Below are 21,922 nucleotides of genomic sequence, written 5' to 3' on the forward strand. Positions count from 1 at the left end.
CCGGGGTTTTTCCGGGCCTTCACATCTCTACTTTTTACGCAATGGAGACCCAGCGTAGCTGACAACATTTCCCTCTTCTCCATTCTATCCTCATGACAACGGCAAATCTATGGAGGTAGCGTGTGAGGAGTGTGTGCGACTGGCCCTAGGTCACCAAGACAGCGTGGGGTTTTGAACCTGGGTCTGGCAGATCCTAGTCCAGACACTGTAAACACAACACCATGGTGGCTCTCCCCCCAGTGAAGACCCAAAGTGGGTTATCCCATTGGTCTCCCCTCCTCCATCTTATCCTTCACAACAACCACAAAGAGGTAAATGAAGCTCAAGGGTGGCGGGTCCTTGGTCACCGGGCAAGAGTGGGGATTCAGACCCAGCCGTCTTAGACTATAATGCAACTCTTTAGCCACTATGGCACACTGTGCCTGAGTGCGTAGGTATCAATGTTCCCTCTAAGCTGTAGAGTCCTGTGAGCAAAAATTCTACTTTGTGAGCTACCGGCATTAAAGTTGTGAGCAGGTGATTTGGCTACTGCATAAATTAGCGTGTTCTGGAGCCATCCTTCCTGAGCTGAGACAAAAATGTGTGAGCCGGAGGCTAAAAAACTGTGAGCTAGCTCACACTAACTCAGCTTAGAGGGAACACTGGTAGGTATATTTAGAATTCTATTAATAGGAACTTGAAAGCTGGACTGTAGCCTTGAAAAAGAGGCTCCCTGTGGGCTTTTGATGGTGGTATGAAAAAGGCTCTTTATGGTGCTGCTATTGATGATAAAAGCTGCCGGCACCTGGGTTTTGGCCCCTGAGTAACACAGAGTGTTGGACTGGATGGGCCATTGGCCTGATTCAACATGGCTTCTCTTATGTTTGGTGTAGTGGTTAAGTTTGGTGTAGTGGTTAAGAGCGGTGGACTCCAATCTGAAGAACCGGGTTTGATTCCCCACTCCTCCACATGCAGACAGCTGGGTGACCTTGGGTCAGTCAGAGTTCCCTCAGAGCTGTTCTCTCAAGAGCAGTTCTCTCAGAACTCTCTCAGCCCCACCTACTTGTGGGGAGAGGAAGGGAAGGAGATTGTAAGCCACTCTGAGACTCCAAGTCTTCTCCTCCTCCTCCTCCTGTTCTGTTTTTTAGTGCTGCTTTTTAATACTCGTGTAGCCTCTAATTTTGGTGTGCTGCGGTTACAGCTTTTTGTGGGGGGCAGCTGTTTGAAATAATTATAATCAGCTGCTTGGTTTTAGTAATCTTATGCAATTTGTGATTTTTCCAGTTGATTAGATGCGTCTTTATGACATTTTATGTTTACATTGCAATCAGCTACTTGATTTTATACATTCACTGCTGCTTGTGATTTTTGTTGTTTACATTGCAAATCACCTCATTGTACTAGAGCAGAGGTCCACAACATGGTGCCCTCCACTTGCCAGGTAGCACACTTTTCTGGCAACCGCCATTTGCCAGATAGGGCTTTTGCCCAGCAAGTCAGCACCTGCCACCACAGCTGAAGGACCTCACTGTGTTATAGAAGGTAAGCTGCAGCAATCATTTTGCAGCGGCCATTTTGTGGCAGCCATTTTGTCACTGTGCCCCCCAAGCCATGATAGAATTCCAAAGGTGCCCACAGGCTCATAAAACTGGCGACCCTGTACTAAAGATCTGAGGTATATACATTCCTGGAAGGCAAGCAGAGGTCCATCAGTGGCTATTAGCCACACAGTATAAATGGAGCATTATATCTGGGGCAGTGACACTCTGTATTCTTGGTGCTTGGGGGGGGCAACCGTGGGAGGGCTTCTGGAGTTCTGGCCCTGATGGTGAACCTCCTGATGGCACCTGGGTTTTGGTCACAGTGTGGCACAGGGTGTCAGACTGGATGTGCCATTGGCTTGATCTAACATGGCTTCTCTTACACTCTTATGTTCTTCAGTCATCAAATCTTGAGCTGTGTAGGTGTAGGCTGTAGCCTGAGGCAGCCCACCAACCCACCTGAGGCAGCCCACCAACTAGGCAGCCCCAACTAGAGGGTGGGGCACCAGAGGCACTGAAAAGCAGACATCCCTGTAGGACCCCCCAGTCCTGCCACAGGTAGCCAAGCCAGGTAGGCGGCTCAGGGCTCATTTGTGGCAGCCATTTTGTCACTGTGCCCCCCAAGCCATGATAGAATTCCAAAGGTGCCCACAGGCTCATAAAACTGGCGACCCTGTACTAAAGATCTGAGGTATATACATTCCTGGAAGGCAAGCAGAGGTCCATCAGTGGCTATTAGCCACACAGTATAAATGGAGCATTATATCTGGGGCAGTGACACTCTGTATTCTTGGTGCTTGGGGGGGGCAACCGTGGGAGGGCTTCTGGAGTTCTGGCCCTGATGGTGAACCTCCTGATGGCACCTGGGTTTTGGTCACAGTGTGGCACAGGGTGTCAGACTGGATGTGCCATTGGCTTGATCTAACATGGCTTCTCTTACACTCTTATGTTCTTCAGTCATCAAATCTTGAGCTGTGTAGGTGTAGGCTGTAGCCTGAGGCAGCCCACCAACCCACCTGAGGCAGCCCACCAACTAGGCAGCCCCAACTAGAGGGTGGGGCACCAGAGGCACTGAAAAGCAGACATCCCTGTAGGACCCCCCAGTCCTGAATCACCTCATTGTACTAGAGCAGAGGTCCACAACATGGTGCCCTCCACTTGCCAGGTAGCACAATTTTCTGGCAACTGCCATTTGCCAGATAGGGCTTTGGCCCAGCAAGAGGCACTGAAAAGCAGACATCCTTGTAGGACCCCCCAGTCCTGCCAGTCCTGCCACAGGTAGCCAAGCCAAGCCAGGTAGGCGGCTCAGGGCTCATCTACTCGACTAGCCACTGGCCGGCCAGCAGCTTGGGGTACATCTGGGGGGGGGGCAGGCCTTGGGTGACAAAAGGAAATCATTTTGCATGTACTCAGGGGCACTGTCCCTTCTTGCAGCTTCATATTTTCCAAGGCTTAATCCACAGTGGTAGCACTGCAAGCGATTTTCTTTAAAACGGCAGCTTCCATAGACTGACTGTATCTTGTGAACTGTATCTTAGTCATATCCCTCAGGACATTTTCGTACTCACATAGGGTTGCCAAGTCAATTTTTCTTACCGGCGAGGGAGCCTTGCCGGGCTCCGGGAGCCGTCACTGGATTTGTGCACACGCGTGCCACCACTTGTGAACTGTATCTTAGTCATATCCCTCAGGACATTTTCGTACTCACAGGAAAGATGAGTGAAGCTTTACAAGAATGTTTTCCCACTCTATATGTGTTTAAGTACAAAATAAGGACATTAATTGGTAGTAGGGATTTGTGAGCAGAAAGTCAAGGGGGAATAATTCTTCCTGATCTGATAATCCAGAAAAAGGGAGTATTTGGTCAGTCAGCTTCCTTCACTGATTTTGAAGAATGAGCTGATATTTCCAGTGCCTTTTTCAGCCCGGGCCCCATAGTTACACTGACGGATCTCAAACTTTCCCCTTCTTCACTTAGGATTGTAAGAATTTCCGTGCAGAATCACACTGAGGCCCATCTAGCCTAGTTTCCAACAGCTACGGTGGGGCTGTGGCTCTGTGGCAGAGTCTCTGCTTTGCATGCAGAAGGCCCCACGATCAACCTACAGCATCTCCGCTAGTGTGCCTGCACACGAAAGCTTGCACCCAGAATTAAATTGTGTTGGTCTTAAAGGTGCCCCACTGGACTTATATTTTGTCATGTTGCTTCAGACCAACGTGGCTGCCCACCTGAATCCAGTTAAAAGGACCACCGGGTGTGAAAGACTTCTGCATGAGACCCTGGAGAGTTGCTGTCAGTCAGAGTAGACAATGCTGACCTTGATGGACCAAGGGTCTTACTCGGCATACAGATAACTTTGGGAAGTTCCCAAGAACAGCATGAAGTGCTCATATGGCAGTGGGTGTAGTACAGCCAGGAGAACAAAAGGTAGTCTGGCACCGTGAAACTCTACCTCTTTTTTTTGTGTGTGTGTGGAGAGCTAGGTTTATTTTGGGGGCGAAGAGAATTGTGACTGACCCAAGGTCACCCAGCTGGCTTCAAGTGGAAGAGTGGGGAATCAAACTCAGGTCTCCAGATTAGAGTCCGCCACTCTTAACCACTACACCACTCTCCCGACCCTGTATGGTTGTCCAGCAATTTTTAGGTTCCCTTGCTTGAAAGCCAGTCGAATCCGACTAGGGTTGCGGTGCTCATCTCCGTTTCAAAGCCGAAGAGCCAGCGCTGTCCGAAGACTTCTCCGTGATCATGTGCCCAGCATGACTAAACACCGAGGTGCCCGGAACGCTGTTACCTTCCCACCGAAGTGGTACCTATTTATCTACTTGCAATTTCTTGCTTTCGAACTGCTAGGTTGGCAGGAGCTGGAACTAGAGACGGGAGCTCACTCCGTCATGCAGCAACTCGGGTCTCAAACTGCTGAACTACCGACCTTCCACAGCCTGCAGTTCAGCGTCTTAACCACTTGAGCCACCGTAGCTCCTTGTCCAGCAATACACTATCCCTATACAGGAGCACACATACATGGAAAGCAAGAAGCTGCCTTTTATAGTGAACCAGACCACTGGACAAGGTCATTCTTGCTTACTCTGACTGGCAGGGGCTCAGGTGGAGGTCACATCACCTCCTACCTGGCTCTTTTAAATGGGAGATGCTGGAGATTGAACCTGGGACCTTCTGACGACAAACCATGGACTCTACCTTCGGTTACCAACCTCCTGGTGGGGTCTGAGGATCGCCTGGATTTACAAGTGATCTCCAGACTACAGAGATCAGTTCCCCTGGAGGAAACAGCTGCTTAGGAGGGTGGATTCGATGGCGTCTCACCCTGCCCTCCCTAGGCGTCACCCCCTAAATCTCCAGGAATTTCCCAAAGTGGAGTTGGCAACCCTAGCTGTACTGCTGAGCCACAGTCCCCCTCCCTGAGGATATGCTGAGTCCCCACAGCTCTTGAAGCAATCTATCAAAGATTATCCTCTTCGTTAAATCAGGGATGATCCTCCATCCTGAACAAAGTTGGGAGTCCAGTGGCATCTTTAAGACCAATAAAGTTTAATTCTGGGTATAAGCCTTCGTGTGCATGCACATAAAAACTTAGAATAAATATATGGTGGTCTTAAAGGTGTCACTGGACTCAAGACTTCATTGTGCTTTCAGACCCAACCCGCCTACTCACCTGAATCGATCCTCCACACTTTTATTTATGATTTTGGTTCTGTTTCGATTTTACAAAAAGAATCCCACTCCACCCCCTCCCCGGTTCGTCCCTCCTGCTCGTTCAACTGAAGAGCAATGCCACAGTCGGACCACTCCTCACCTGTTCATACTTCTCCAGCTCCGAGTGGTAGATCTGGCGGATCTGGGAGAGCTTGTTGCGATAGTCGGAGTGCTCGATGGAGTTGTCCGGGGACACCCCTCCTGCAGCGGCGGCAGCTGCAGCGGCGGCAGCCCCCTTCTCGGGCCCAGCCACCCCCTCAGCAAGGAGCATATTGTCCAGGCGCATCAGCTGGGGGTCCACAGGTTCTTCCTCCTGGGAACTTCGGATGCTCAGTCCTAAACAGGGGGAGAGGAAAGAGTTAACAGGTCAGGCAGGGGCCCCCCCCACACACACACACACAAAGTGCCCTCCACCTTCCCCCGTGGGCGGGTGTCCCCTCCCTCCCCTCCTGGTGCCTCCTTCCTCTCTTGTCGCTTGGCAGGAGACTAGGTCACTGCTAGGTCATTGCCATGGCAACCGCGGGCCCAGAAACGGGGTAGCAGTTTTTTGGCACACACGGAGATATTGGGGGGGGGAGAAGGAGAGTGGAGTGCATACCCGCCCGAAAGCCAGGAAAGGAAAGCCAAATTAGTTATATTGAGAGCAAAAAAAAGGGGTGGGTGGGGAGATGCAGCCCCACGCAGCCTCCGGCCCGAGATGGTCATCTTTGGAATGGAAGACAAAGGATTGCACCTGCTCTTTTTATTTTGTCTTGACGAGCAGCCTGGCCCACTGAAATCTAGGGGGTGACGTTTCCCCTGGTAGATGGAGAAGGGGTGGGGAAAAGTTTCGCCTGCTAGCGAAACTAGTGAAAAGCCTGTCAGAGAGTCCACGGCCAGCCTCATAGTATAGTAAGCTTATTATGAAACAATGCAAAATAACCACGGACAAATTGGATATTGCCTTGCCACCTCTGGGCTGTGAAACTCCTGGAAATCTGGAGGGTAGGGGGGACACCTCGGTGGGGTAAAAGGCCACAGAGTCCACCCTCCAAAGCACACATTTTCTCCAAGTGGACTGTAGTCTGGAGATGAGCTGAAATCCTGGGAAATGTCCAGACCCCACCTGTTGGCCACCCTGACTGGATCAGGTGGGGGTATAGGGAGGGCTGCTGGTGTGTGTGTGTGTGTGGGGGGGGGTTATAGTAGGACACGAGCAACAATGGAGTAAAGAAGGTCGCCAAATGGTGGCCTGCTCCAGTCGGTTTAACTGACGTTTAACTGGAAGAAACCAGCAAATCAAACTTTCCCTGGCAGGGGCCTGTTAAGTTTGATCACCTGTTAATGGCTGCAGACCACACTGTGGCTAAAGGCCTGGGGCTCTGAGGCAGGAGGCGAAGTGGGCCTGAAGGAAGTTGCGTGGCTGCAAAAGTCAAAGACGAAACAAGAGCGCAACCCACACATAATGCTGTTTATGAGGACTAACAAAAGGGCACATAACAGCCGGCTAGTGTTGCCAGGTCCCCCCTGGGGATGGGGGGGTGGGTAGGGTGGCCAGATCCATGTTGGGGATTTGGGGATAGAACCTGGGAAGGACAAGGATCTCTCAGCGGGGCACAATGCCACAGAGTCCACCCTCCAGAGCATCCATGTTCTCCATGGGAATTGATCTCTATAATCTAGAGATGAGCTGTAATTCTGGGGGGTCCCCAGCTCCTTCCTGGAGGCTGGCATTCGGTGGGCAAGCTTTTTTGTTAACTGGAATGCTTCTTCAGGCTGGGTGTTGAACCCCCACACCCCCCAGTATAAAAAGAGTTTTGGGAACAAAGAATGCCTCAGGACGTGAGGGGGCCTTAAGGTACTCTATAGCATGAAGCATGAAGGGAACAGAGGGAGGGAGGCTGGAAGAGCCAGTGCCCCCCTCCCATGTGCCTAGAGTCAGCCTGAGACAATTTGGGTGCCTGAGGCCTAGAAACCAACCGGCTCCCCCCCAAGACAGACAGACAGACAGACAGACAGACACACACACACACAGAGGCTTGATTCAAACATGACACAGGCAGAACAGAAGACAGGCCCATATAAGGTTGCCAAGTGGATCTTCGCCGGGAGCAGGGGGCTCCCGTCCAGCGTCTGGTGCACGCGCACGTCACCTGGAAGTGACGGGAGGACGCCAGGCACGCTGGGGGCGGGGCCATGGTCATACAAGGGAAACCATAGAGTTTTCCCTTGTATGGCCGTGGCCCCACCCCCAGCGTGCCCGGCGTCCTCCCGTCACTTCCGGGTGACGCGCACGTCGGGGAGGAGTTCCCCCTGGGGCCCCCTGAGGGAGCCCACCAACCCACCTGAGGCAGCCCACCATAGAGTTTTCCCTTGTATGGCCGTGGCCCCGCCCCCAGCATGCCCGGCGTCCTCCCATCACTTCCAGGTGACGCGCACGTCGGGGAGGAGTTCCCCCCAGGGCCCGATCCAGCGACGCCGGGGAACGGGCCTCTGGGGCGGGGGTTTCCCCGCCCCCTGGGGGGACTTGGGATCCCTAGGCCCATACCACCTTTGCACACAACCCTTCATGTTGGTTCCTCAGATGTTATCTGCACGGTACAAATACTCTAAACATCTGTAGCCCTGACCTGAATGGCCCAGGCTAGGCCAATCTTGTCAGATCTCGGAAACTAAGCAGGGTTGGCCCTGGTTCTAGTGCTCGGATGGGAGATCACCAAGGAAGTCCAGGGTCACTACACAGAGGCAGGCAAGGGCAAAACCACCTCTGCACATTTTATTTATTTATTTATGTCAGTTTGTATCCCCGCCCTCCCCGCCAAGGCAGGCTCAGGGCGGCCTCCATTAAAAGTTAAAATACGTTAAAAACCATTCATCAAACACAATACACATCATAAAAACTCATAAACATACAAATAACAAGTAACAGTAAGTGCAGTTAAAAGTGCTAGTGGCGGTATATCCTGATCTCTACAGGCCATGGTGTGTAGCCAATGTAACAAAAACATATAGCCAGAGGTTGTTGCCATGGGGTTGTAGGGTTGCCAAGTATTACCTTTCGCTGGAGCGGGGGACTCCTGGCTCTTTCCTGGAGCGCCGCAACCACGTCACCCGGAAGTGACGTGATCATGCTGGGGGCGGGGCCACGACCATCCGAGGGGAAACCATAGAGTTTTCCCTCAGATGACGTTGGGCCCGCCCCCAGCGTGCCTGGCGTGGTTGCGTCACTTCCGGGTGACGTGCACGTCATGTACTTTGGGGGTGGGGTTCCCCCCGGGGCCCGATCCACCGGCAGCGGGGAACAGGCCTCTGGGGCGGGGGTTTTCCCTTGTATGGGGGGACTTGGCAAGCCTATGGGGTTGCCATGAGTCGGCTGCAACTTGATGGCACTTTTTTACCACCCCCAAAGTTCTGTAACCCAGGCAAGCACAACTATTAGATACCCAGCAAGACTGCATACGCAGCAGTGCACCTTAAATAAGATACCAGATATGTCCTGTGCTGCACAGGTAAGATCGTCTTCCCCCTCAGCCAGTTGTACTTTCAGTACATATGATTTTGGTACTCCTACCTCACATATCGGGAGAGCACACTGTATGTGATCCTCTCCATGCGTGTATACAGTTCTGTCTGAATAGCCCCACACAGATAGGTTCCAGCTCTGGAGCCTGCAAGAATCTGGGTTTCTGATTGCGTGTACCAAAGCTGTAAAATGTACGTGTTGCCTTATTCACATGTGACTGAGAAGATTGTTCCGGATACGCAAATTAGGAATGCAAATACCCTCAAGAATATGGGTTTCTGATTGTGTGTACCTAAGCTGGAAAATACACACGTTGCCCTATTCACACATGTACTGAGAAGATTACTCCCAATATGCAAGCTAGGAACGCCAAAATCGTAGGACCAGGTTTCAAATCATATAGTCAGCCTAATCTACCTTATGGAGTTGTTGTATATGAGGACAGGAGAACCATGTATACTATTAGGATCACAGGGAAGAAGAAGAAGAAGAGATTGGATTTATACCCCGCCCTTCACTTGGAGTCTCAGAGCGGCTTACAAACTCCTTTCCCTTCCCCTCCCCACAACAGACACCCTGTGAGGTGGGTGGGGCTGAGAGAGCTCTGACGCAAACTGCTCTTTTTCAAGGACAGCTGTGCCAGAGCTTGTGACTGACCCAAGGTCACATCAGCAGGTGCAAGTGGAGGAGTGGGGAATCAAAACCGGTTCTCCCAGATTAGAGTCTGCACACTTAAGCACTACACCAAACTGGCCCTCCTGAGTGACCCATCTATTAAAAACCCTCCTCTGGTGAGCACATGCGAGAGGGCCTTTTCAGTGGAAGCCCCCTTGTTATGGAACAACCTTCCCAGGAAGGCACGCCTGGGCCCCTCACTTTCGATCTTTAAGAGGCCGTTGAAGACAGCTTTATTTAGGACTGCATTTCATTATGTTTACCAGCAGTCCTAAATTATGATTTTAAATTCTGGTTTTCAACGTATTTAAAATGCTTGACGCTCGTGTGGTTACAGCATGGGAACGGGGCCCCCCCCCCCACAAGCCACCGGCCCAATGCAACTTTTCCTGGTGTATTTAATGGCCAATTCACCCCTTGCCCATAGACCAGATCTGTCCAGCTTCCACTCAACTACCATTAATGGCACGCAAAATCCACTGTCACATGTCAGGACTGTCTTGGGCTCTGCTACCACGAAGCGTAGGAGAGTCCGTCTTCAGCCAAAGAGTGATTAACAGGTGGAATTCACTGCCGCAAGAAGTGATGGCAGCTACAAGCATGGTTTCAAGTTGGATAAAAACATGGGAGCGGAGGTCCATCAGTGGCTGTTGACCACAAGGTATACATGGAACACTACGTCTGGGGCAGTGATGATCTATATTCTAGGTGCTTGGGGGGGGGGCAACTGTGAGAGGGCTTCTGGAGTGCTGGCCCCACTGGTGGGCCACCTGATGGCACCTGTGTTTTGGCCACTGTGTGACACAGAGTGTGGGACTGGATGGGCCACTGGCCTCATCCAACATGGCTTCTCTTATGTTCTTAAGATCAGGAGTGCATTAAGGTTGCATCCACATAGACTGGAGTTCCCATTCTGAATTCCTTGCCACTGTAAATGCAGAATGATTTGCACTGGCAAACTGGCAACAGAGCATCCATGTGTGCATTTTATCTGTATTTTTTCCTATCAGCTGCCATGTTCCTTGAATTTTCTCTCTGCAGCACCACTGGGGGGCACCAGTCCACATCACTGCTATAGTGGTATAGCAATTACTCTTAGTTCTAAAGCCCTCTAGTGGCACAGTGAGAAAAATGTTGACCATGAGGGCATGACAAAAGGAAAATGGCACTGACATGGGCGGGACCTTCAAAAATGTGAACTTCCCATTCAGACAGTGTGCTGACACTTTTGTACTTCTTCACCAAAAGAGTAACTAACGTGGAATTCACTGCCGCAGGAAGTGGCGGCGGCTACAAGCATGGACAACTTCAAGAGGGGATTGGATAAACATATGGAGCCAGAGGCCCATTAGTGGCTATTAGCTGGAAGGTGTAGATGGAACACTTTGTCTGGGGCAGTGAGGCTCTGTATTCTTGGTGCTTGGGGGGGCCACAGTGGGAGGGCTTCTGGAGTTCTGGTCCTGCTGGTGGGCCTCCTGATGGCACCTGGGTTTTGGCCACTGTGTGACACAAAGCGTTGGACTGGATAGGCCGTTGGCCTGATCCAACATGGCTTCTCTTATGTTCTTATGTTTTCTGAAAAGACTGCAGCTATAAAACCCTGCTACAAAACCCATCTACCTGACACAATAGCTTTCCACAGTCAATTTTATTTATTATTCATTGTTTATATCTCCCTTTCCTCATAGCTCAAGGAGGCTTACAAATCATATTTTAGACTGCAGACCTAAGAACAAGGTCTGTGCCTTGTTAAACTTTATGTAGAGTACCTGGCTAGTGTAAGCACACTAGAAACAAATGGTTGTTTATAAGTAAAATTATGAGTTGGGTCCAGCTGCCGCCGCAAAGCATTTCAGGGCGAGAAGCAATTGGTACGTTTCCCCCAACACAAATTTTCCCCTTACAGGATGCTATTAGATTTTAAGGGAATCATGCAGTTCCCCCAGCCAAATTTCCTTTTTGCCTTCCTTAACTGATGTTCAATTGCTCTTAACATTCCATGCTGCTTAGAGCATGCTCAGTCCTTACCAGGCAATTTTAATTAAAAAAAAAAAAGTTACAGACAAATATTGTTCTGCACAGCTGGAGAGTCCTCAAACATCCAGAAACCCAAATTTCATCTGGGGAGGCAGCCACATTTTCCTGCTACAACAGACAGGCCCTCAGTCATTCATTTTACTATTCAAGGAAATGATTCTTGTTATTTTGTTGCCTCTGAATACCCTTTCTTCAGCTTTCCTGATTACTAGGGTTGCCAAATCTTCTTCCCCCCGCGGCGGGGGACCGTCGCCACAGTCCGGGAGTTGTGCGGATGTGCGCGCAAAGCGCGCACGCGCCGGGGCGTGGGGTTCCCCCGGCCCGGAATTCCCCTGCGGCGGAAATCGGGCCGCGGAAGCGGGGGGTTCCCCGCCCCCCGACCCGATTTGGCAACCCTACTGATTACAGATAACAGCAATTAGAAAGGTTAAAGACGGGAAATGGGAGTGATGTTTCGACAAATATTTATGCATCCAGATTCCTCCACAAAAAAAAGTAAAGGTTCCCTTGCTCGAAAGCCAGTCGAATCTGACTCTAGGGTTGCGGTGCTCATCTCCGTTTCAAAGCCGAAGAGCCAGCGCTGTCCGAAGACGTTTCCGTGGTCATGTGGCCGGCATGACTAAACACAAAGGCGCACGGAACACTGTTACCTTCCCACCGAAGTGGTACCTATTTATCTACTTGCAATTTCTTGCTTTCGAACTGCTAGGTTGGCAGGAGCTGGAACTAGAGATGGGAGCTCACTCCATCATGCGGCACACTTGGGTCTCAAACTGCTGAACTACCAACCTTCCACAGCCTGCAGTTCAGCGTCTTAACCACTTGAGCCACCACAGCTGGCTCCTCCACAAAGTACCCCATAAGAAGTCTAATTTCAAAAATGAAATTTGGATTTCTGAAATTTCAATCGTATCTGTGAGAAATCTATATAATCCTCTCCTGCGTGTTCAAAGTGCTTCCTCCACATTATTTAATTATCTCTTAGAACAACCCTGTGAGGCAGGTCAGTGCGAGGGCATCCAGGCATGGCATGCCCTAGCTGCTAGTAGAGAAAGGGCTAACCACTGGGTGATGGCATTACGGCACTTCCAGCAGAAACCCAAAAGTGATATCACACCTCTCTAGGAATCACTGAATACCTCACCAGGCACACCACCGCACAGAGACGTCATGCCTCTCTAGGAATCTAGGAATTCCTAGAGAGGAGTGACGTGACGTCAGTTATGGGAAGTGATGCAATGCCATCACCCATGGTTGATTAGAAAAAATTCCTTTTCCTTCTGCTGGCTGTCGGAGTGCCGGTGGGAAACGGGAGCTGGTGGATCCCGCACCCCTAATGGGAACATGGCACCCCGAGCCAGTAGGGTTGCCAGCTCTGAGTTGGGAAATACCTGGAGATTTGGGAGTGGAGCCCCGGGGGGAAGCATTGTTTAGGGAGGGGAAGGACCTCACCAGCAATATTCCCTCTAAACTGTGGAGTCTTGTGAGCAAAAATTCTACTTTGTGAGCTACTGGCATTAAAGTTGTGAGCGAGTGATTTGGCTGCTGCATAAATTAGTTTGTTCTGGAGCCCTTCTTCCTGAGCTAAGACAAAAATGTGTGAGGCGGAGGATAAAAAATTGTGAGCTAGCTCACAGTAACTCAGCTTAGAGGGAACCCTGCTCAGCAGCATACAGTTCCATAGAGTCTGCCCTCCAAAGCAGCCATTTCCTCCAGGGGAACTGATCTTGGTCACCTGGAGATCAAGTGTAATAGCGGGGAATCTCCAGGCCCCACCTGGGAGTTGGCAACCCTACTAGAAGAAGAGAAGAAGAGATTGGATTTAGACCCCGCCCTTCCCTCAGAGTGGCTTACAAACGCCTTTCCCTCCCCCTCCCCACAACAGGCACCCTGTGAGGTAGGTGGGGCTGAGAGAGCTCTTTCGAGAATCAAACCCAGTTCTCCCAGATTAGAGTCCGCCCACTTAACCACTACACCAAACTAGCCAGTGTTCCTTGTTCCACATTACAGATGAAAGTCCCAGAGCTGGCCTAGGTCCAATTAATAAGCTTGTGGCTGAGCCATGAGTGGATATATTTTATTTTTATTTTACACAATTTATAAAAATAAAACAAATTCCTGAGGGACGAATGAGGGATGTTCACATCACAGCATTCACAGTCACGCACTTAGCCACTATACCAGCCTGCCTCTCCCTACGGCTAACAAAAAGATAAATTCTTTCAAGAGTTGTGAGAGACAGAAAGCACTACCCCTTGTTTTAATATTACCCCCTCCCCTCTCTCTTTTACACAAAGACCTGAAAGGGCCCAAGCTTTTGCTTGTATAAATTCAGCCTGGAAAGATGTTTCCACTTAGTTTAGCCAAACACAACTACCGCACTGCGCTTTGATTTTGTCAGGTTCAATATATTTGATTACTCTTATTTCCATTAGACTTTGAAGCTGGGATTCATTAAAAGTCACTCCAATCATAGATAAAAGCCAACCAATCACAGTATAGATCTGGCAAACAGATAAAAGTATAGAAAGACCCTTATGATATTCTGCAGTTAAACAGCTTGGGCTGACCCTCGGGTGGACAACACATTTAAATTAAATTTCTGCCCATTTTAAAATCCACTTCCAAGGGAACTGACTGACTGACTGACTGACTGACTGACTGACTGACTGACTGACTGACTGACTGAGGTAGAAGAGCTACATCCAATGTAAGGGTACATGCAGGGGTCATTTCCTGCAGGAGCGCACAGGAGCGGAGCTCCAGCAGTAAAGAGCCCAGGGGGCAGGCACATGCAACAAGCCCCACCCCCTGCTCCCAGCCGCCCGCAGTCAGAGCAAGAAGCAGTCAGGTAAGTTGCAGAGCCCCCCTCTGGTTCCCCGGTCCAAAACAGTCCAGTGGCACCTTTAAGACCAAGTTTTATTCAGGTACAAGCTCTCCCTCCTCTGCAAGGACAGATCTGCATGTCCATCCCACCCCCCACACCCTCAATAGCTAGCAATCCAAAACAGTCCAGTGGAGCCGGAGCGGTGGGTGTTGCCTTCTGACACACTTCCGGTGATGCCAGGTGGTGTGGTATATGCAAATAAGCTATGCTAATGAGCTCCTGCACCTCTTTTTCTACGAAATAACCCCTGGGTAAACGTACATGTTAATTATTTTAACTTTGGTTTTATTTGTTGTAAGTTTAAATTTGTTTTAATTTCCTCCATCTCATTGGTGGTTTCCAACCCAAAGGAGAAACTAGGGTTGCCAAGTCTGGTTTGGAAAATACCTGGAGACTTTGGGGGTGGAGCCAGGAGAGGGCGGGGTTTGGGGAGGGGAGGGGCCTCAGCACAGTACCATGCCATTGAGTTCACCCTCCAAAGCAGCCATTTTCTCCAGGGGAGCTGATATCTTTCGGCTGGGGATCAGTTGTAAAAGCAGGAGATCCCCAGGCCCCACCTGGAGGCTGGCAACCCTAGGAGAAAGTATAGCTGAGAAAAGTTTTCAAAGAAGAGAAAGAAAGAAAAACAAAAATAGATTAGAGTATAAGACTTCGTAAAGCCCTTGAGACAAAGCCCTGACCTGGAGGGCGCCGGCTAGCCTGATCTCATTAGAGCTTGGAAGCGAAGCAGGGTCAGCCCTGATTAGTACTTGGATGGGGGACCACCAAGTTGCTACACAGAGGCAGATGATGGCAAACCACCTCTGTCCGTCTCTTGCCTTGAAAACCCTACAGGCCACTGTCCACCACTCAAGAGTGGTTTCAGAGAGGTCCCACTTAACCATGGGGTACACAGGTACAGTACTACACGAACATGACATATTTTGAACGGCAGAAGAACACTCCCTGACCTTTACTGAAGTTAAATCTTCTTGCCAAGAGGAAGGTAAAGAAAAACCAAGTCCACCCATTCTGGGCCGACTTATCCATTGGGCACAGTAGGCACAGTGCCTAGGGCCCACGATACTTTTAGGGGCCCATGAAAATGTTTTAATTTCTTTTAAAATCAGAAGGAAAGAAATGAACTTCTAGAGTCGAAGAAAACGTTTTGATTTTTTTTATTCTCACATCAGAAAGAAACAAAAAGTTTAGGGCCCACACAAATTTATTAAATTTTGCCTAAAACAGAAAAAAAATATGTTGAAGTATTTAAAGTTGTCTCAAAAATAATTGTTAATATTGATATTATTTTGGTGGGAGGGGCCCACTGAGGCAAAAGTGCCTAGGGCCCACAAAAGTCATAATGCGGCCCTGCACCTGTTTGCATCAGAACTGAGTGCTGATTGGCTAGAGACTATGTGGTGATGAACCCACTCTTTTCCCCTACTCAGACCAGTTTTTCAACATTTAAAGGAAGGGTTGGTTGTGTTTCATTTATTAAGTCCACAGGTTCACTGTACCTAAGCTTATTCCACTCAATAAACTGCAAGGGACAGTTAAAACACACACAGAGAAGAAGCAGACAGCCCACCTGAAGAATGGGTAAAGGTACAGGACAAACAGGTGAATCAGAACTCGGATCACTAATAGGCCTCAGTATCAAATTCATTACGAAAGTCGAGAGAAGCTGGGCTCACCTCATGGAAGGAAAAACCGGAGTGACTCCTCCTTGTCATCTTAAACGTGTTATTATAGGGCATTACGAAATCAACTATATTGGGGCAGTAATCCTAATTCAGCTAGGCTTCCAGCTATCTGGCTACACGCAGCCGCATTTTACAAACCATAAACTCCACGCTTCCTTCGAAACACAATAAAAAAAGCACCATAAGAACTGACAAGACATTCCAGCCTCTCCAACTTAAGCTTTTAACCTTTTCCATCACGGCAAAGATCAATTTTTAAGGTTCGTGTCTACACTCCCCATGCCTTTTCACGCACTGTTTCCCCTGACCAAACAGGTTTCCCAGGGTTTTTGGAAACAATACAGATTGTTTATCTTGCTGACAGATTAATTGCCTTTCTATGGTTTTATAAAAAATCCCTGACTAATTGCAAGCTAGGAGCCTGAGTAGCTCCAACTTTCCTGAACTTTTAGGAGTCTGAAAGCGAAGGAGATTCGGCCACGTCCAGGCCTTGGCGGGGAGGCTTCCAAAGAAAACCAGGGTAGCTACGCTGACAGTAGCAAACCGCCTCTGTTCACCTCTGGCCTTGAAAACCTTACAGGACTGCCACGTGTCAGCCAGGACTTGATGGCACTCCCGTTGTTATAATAATTGTAAGCAGACATTTTAAAGGAAGTCAACGCACAAAGTCTGTACACCAGCAGTGAAAGCGGGATGAATTTACATGATGATTGCTGAGAGTGACCCTATTTTCAATTGCCTTCAGCAATCGGGGGGGAGGGGGGGGGGGGATGACATCCACCCAGCTCCATCCCATCGGTGTTCATACAACCAGTACCCACAAATAGTTAAAAACTTAGTGGAGCTCAGACATTCTAACTCAGAGGTGTCCAGCTCAGTTGTTACGAGGGCCAGATCTGACATAAATGTCACATTGTCGTGCCAGGCCACGTGTGCCGTAAAATATAATGTCAGGTACCAGAGATAGAAACCGTATAAAGGACAGCAGCTGGTAAGCGCCAAGTTGGTGTATCCTTACCGCAAGGCCCCATGGGCTGGGGGGGGGGGTGCAGAGGAAAACCCACATAGGTGGACTGGAGAGGCAGCGGTGCAGTGGTGGGCAGATGACCCCAACGATGCTTGACTGCTGCAGACGTTGTTCTGCCACAAGGGAGTGCCTCCACCATCCACTCCCCCCCCCCAGCACTTCCTCCCTTGCATCAGTTGCTTGCAGGCCGCACAAGAGCCCTGGATGGGCCAGTTCCGGCCCCCGGGCCTTACATTTGACACCCCAGTCCTAGCTATTACAACTGATCCTGGAGATCTGTTATAGTGGTGGGAGATCTCCAGCCAACACCTGTAGGTTGGCAACCCTAGTCCAAACATGGGCAATAGGGCAAATTGGAGTCAGCCCCTCCCCTTCCCCCCGATTCCCAAATGGGATTAAAGCGAGTTCTAGATTCCAATTTGAGGGGAGCAAACAAATCCCAGTTTGCCCCTGGCACTCGCAGAGGGAGAGAATTTCTTCTCAAGCTCAGAAGTTTGTACCTGGAAGGAGCGAGGGAGTGCAAACACAGAATGTTCCCGTCTGCGTCTCAGCCAGTCTTGAATGAATTTATGGTTTGTTGTAGTGTCTGGATTAGAGTTGCAATTTGGAGGCTGGGAAAAGTCCTGGAGATTTCGGGGTGCAGCCTGGGGCTGGGTTAGGGGAGGGACCTCAGCAGGCTATATTGCTATAGGCTCTACCCTCCAAAGCGGCTATTTTGTCCAGGAGGACGGATCTCTGTCACCTGGGAGATGAATTGTAATTCCAGGAGAGCTCCAGCCCCCAGCAGGAGGCTGGCAGTGGCAACCCTAGTGGATACGGCCACTAATTAAAACGTCCATATCAACAGCAGGGGCTTCCTTGTAAAGCCCCCCCTTTTAAAAAAAGTTTTAAAATGATGAAATAAGATACCGCAAAACAGTGAAACTAAAAGGTGCGATCGCACAAGTGGTTGGGCCCGACACAGCCTCCCCTCCCCTCCCCTCCGGATCAAATGGGCACGATCAAACGTGCACATCTGGCTCCCGTGCCCCAGTTGTCCCTAAAGGTAAAGGTAAAGGTTCCCTTGCTCGAAAGCCAGTCGAATCCGACTCTAGGGTTGCGGTGCTCATCTCCATTTCAAAGCCGAAGAGCCAGCGCTGTCCGAAGACGTTTCCGTGGTCATGTGGCCGGCATGACTAAACACCAAGGCGCACAGAACGCTGTTACCTTCCCACCAAAGTGGTACCTACTTATCTACTTGCAATTTCTTGCTTTCGAACTGCTAGGTTGGCAGGAGCTGGAACTAGAGACGGGAGCTCACTCCATCATGCGGCACCCGGGTCTCGAACTCCTGACCTTCCACAGCCTGCAGTTCAGCATCTTAACCACTTGAGCCACCGCACCTTCTTCAGTTGTCCCTACCTCGTGCTAAAATGACTCCCACACGGATTAAATAGCCACCAGCAAATTCATGTGGCTACATCAGCAAGGCACTTCCATGGCAGGTTTCCAGGCATCTGACTACCCGGGCACATCATGAAAATACACGAGCAGTATGATCACTCCTCTCTATTTCCAGTGCGTCCCTTTGGTTTTTTCCTCCAACCCCACTCAGAGGTCCACTTCAGTGTCCCCACTGGCTGCCTGTGGCACTCCTGTGTGGAAGCACATGCACGCATGCAAAGTCCGGTGTTTGGGTGCGCAGCAGGACCTAAAAAAGAATCCATTCATAAGAACACAAGAGAAGCCAATGTTGGATCAGGCCAATGGCCCCTCCAGTCCAACACTCTGTCACTCAGTGGCCAAAAATACCAGGTGCCCTCAGGAGGTCCATCAGTGGGGCCAGGACACTAGAAGCCCTCCCACTGTTTGCCCCCCCCCCAGTCCCCAAGAAAACAGCGCATCCCTTGCCCCAAACTGAGAGTTCCTGTCTATACCTTGTGGCTAATAGCCACTGATGGACTTCTGCACCATATGCTTATCTAATTCCCCGTGGCATTCAGCCATGGTTCTGTGGTTGCGGAGTGTTGCCAATGTGAACGACAGACCACAGGCCCATGGCAGTATAATGCCAGCTTAGTGGCCGCTGTGTGATCAGTGCAAAGTGTCCCAAACGCAAGCAGCTTATTTAGAGCTGATATACTGCCATGGCAACCTGTCCATCTGACCACACCCTAAGTAGTCAACATGCATGAAAGAAAGGGCCAATGGCCCTGGTCACACGGGCCAGATATCGCGGGGGGGAGGTGTGGCTAATTGGCCCGGCGCAGTTTGATCCGCGATTACGCAATCAGACGCGCCAGCGGCACACCACGGGTCCTTCTCTCGGCGCCCGCAGGTAAACAAGGGACCGGAGGAGAATGCTGCGCGCCGGCGCGATCACACCATGGGAGTCTGGAGGCAGCCTGTGGCAAACATTTACTAGTACTTTGGAGGTACTACTTTTTATTTATTTATTTATTTGATTTGTATCCCGCCCTCCCAGAGGCTCAGGGTGGCTCACATGTGGCAAAGCCGAGATACAAATTACAATAAAACATATAATAAAATACAACATTTAAAACCACAGTAAACTCCATCCTATAACACGCATTTTCAGCAGTAAGCCACGGGTGCGCTCCACTTCCCAGACGTTGGGGTGTGATCGCGCCCGGATAATCCGCCCACCATCCGTGCCTCTCCCGTGGCAACTCTGCCGTGTGACCGGGGCCATAGTGTCATATAGTGGACTGGCTTGGAACCCATCTAGAATTTCTGAGGGCCCAAAGTAGGGTTGCCAATTCCACCCTCCCACGGAGGCCTCTGATCCCCCTCCTTACAGGCAAAACCATATGACAATAAGGGGGAAAAACCCGAGGAGTCGCAGGAGGAAAGAAAAAGGGCTTTTAAATGAGTCACACCAAAATGGTTAGTACACTGAAGGAAGACTGTGCAACAGAGACCAACAACCTTCCCAACCATTTCTTCCTAACTGAAGTGTTCAAAATAGAAGCCAACTACCTGTAAAAGTTCTATGGGTTCCCTACCATGTCTCTTGATCACATTTTTATCTCACGCTTTCTCAGAGGGGTAAATCTGGTTCTGCCCTCCTCTACTTTACCCTCACGACAGCCTTGTAAGGTAGGTTAGGCAGAGAGAGCATGAGCAGCTCAAGATGAGCATTGTGGCAGAGCGGGAATTTGAACTCAGGTCTCCCTAGTCTGAAACCAGACCAGACCATAACCACAGTGGCTCTAATTTTAACATAAAGGGGCTGCCTAATGTAACAGTCAAACCTTTGGTCTGTCTTCTCCTGCACTGCTTACCCAGACTAGTAGCCACTTTCCAACACTTCAAGCACCAGCCTTTCCTCAATTTATATATATAAATATATAAATATATAAAAATATAAAACCGGTGACCTGATTTCTTTTAACTGGATCAACCTGAGGACCTTAAATACACAAATCATTTGTACAACCATCACTACATCACATTGTAAAGTGGCTTGGCTCCATGTGGATTACAAAAGCCACACAACACCGGGCCACCCACAGGTTGGGTTGCCAACCTCCAGGAGTGGCCTGGGGATCTACTGCTATTACAATTGTTCTCCGGACGACAGAGATCAGTTCCCCTGGACAAAATGGCTGCTTTGGAGGGTGGACTCTATGGCATTGTATCTTGCTCCCTAAACTCCACTCTCTCCAAGCTCCACCCCCCAAATCTCCAGGTATTTTCCTACCAAGAGCTGGCAACCCTATCTAAAGGCAAGAAAGGGGTTTCTACCTATCCAGGTGACTCCACAGATATACAGAGAAAAAGACTGTGAATTAACCAAATTTGGGGGGGGGGGAACCTTTTTAAAAACCAACCTGATGAGGCCTAAATATGCCCAGGAAGGGATAGAATATTGAGGACAGCTACTAGTTAAAAAGAATAATGAGAGGGGGAAGAAAGCCTGCTCATGTATCTGAGTGCTTACTGAAACTTGGAGATGGGAGATTTTGGGATCTCCAAATGGCTCTCCTCTTTTGCAGTTCCTCGTGCCTCCCTGCCCCGTTGAATTCCAAAGGGGCCCCACTGCTCTGGCCCTTTAAAACATTTTCTGAAACGATGCTTAAATTCCACGTGAGATGTGATGGGGGGGGGGGGCTGAACTGGGTTGTCACATAAAACCCTATGTCTCCCATTGTAACCTTAGGGAGAGCTGTGGGATCCAAAATCTTGTTGAACCTGTGCTTCCCTCCTTTATTAATAAAAGTTCTAGTTTTGATTCTACTCTACAGGATTGTGCTGAGTGTCTTCTCAGATTGGGCTGGGGAAAACACACACACTCAGACAGAATTATTTTCTGTACATCATTTCCGATCCAAATCAGGAAGCGGAGGATTTAATGCTTACATCCAAAGAGGCACAAAAGCAGGGGTCGTTTCGTAGAAAAAGAGCTAGGGGAACTCATTAGCATAACTCATTAGCATATGCCACACCCCCTGACATCACCGGAAGTGTGTCATAAGGCCACACCCCCTGACATCAACGGAAGTGTGTCATAAGGCCACACACCCCGCCCCAAATGGTCCCGGTCGCCGCCGGCGGCCTTGCAGCTCCACTGCTGAGCCCCATGAGGGGCCCGGCGGTGGACCTGCAAGGCCGGCGGGAGTGCAAGGAAGCCCCGCCAAGGCCCTCCCTGGTCCCAGGCAGGCAGGGGTGGGGAGAGGCAGGGAGGAAGCAACTTACCCTCCCTCTCCTCCTGCTTCCTCCTGGCTGAATGAGGGCCAGAAGCGGGGCAGCCGGAAGCAGGGGGAGGGGCTCCGTCATGTGCCCTGCCCCCCGTACCTCACCCGGGGGAACTGCGATCCCCCCCCCGAAATGACCTCTGCACATAAGAGAAGGGGAAGTGAACTCTCCCCGCT

At 50.1% G+C, this 21,922-nt stretch overlaps 1 protein-coding gene across 3 annotated transcripts in view; it reads right to left on the bottom strand.

Moving 5' to 3' along the window:
- The window catches only part of PBX2 (pre-B-cell leukemia homeobox 2), a 54,391-nt gene that overhangs the window by 12,589 nt on the left and 19,880 nt on the right, over positions 1-21,922 (bottom strand). For all 3 annotated transcript variants that reach the window (XM_015415413.1, XM_015415412.1, XM_015415411.1), the window contains exon 3: positions 5,336-5,571. In XM_015415413.1, the coding sequence (XP_015270899.1) occupies positions 5,336-5,571 (236 nt within the window). The remainder of the gene's footprint in view (positions 1-5,335; positions 5,572-21,922) is intronic.

This window comes from Gekko japonicus, unplaced genomic scaffold, assembly GCF_001447785.1.
Source record: "Gekko japonicus isolate JY-2015 unplaced genomic scaffold, Gekko_japonicus_V1.1 scaffold1234, whole genome shotgun sequence".
Lineage (NCBI taxonomy): Eukaryota > Metazoa > Chordata > Lepidosauria > Squamata > Gekkonidae > Gekko > Gekko japonicus.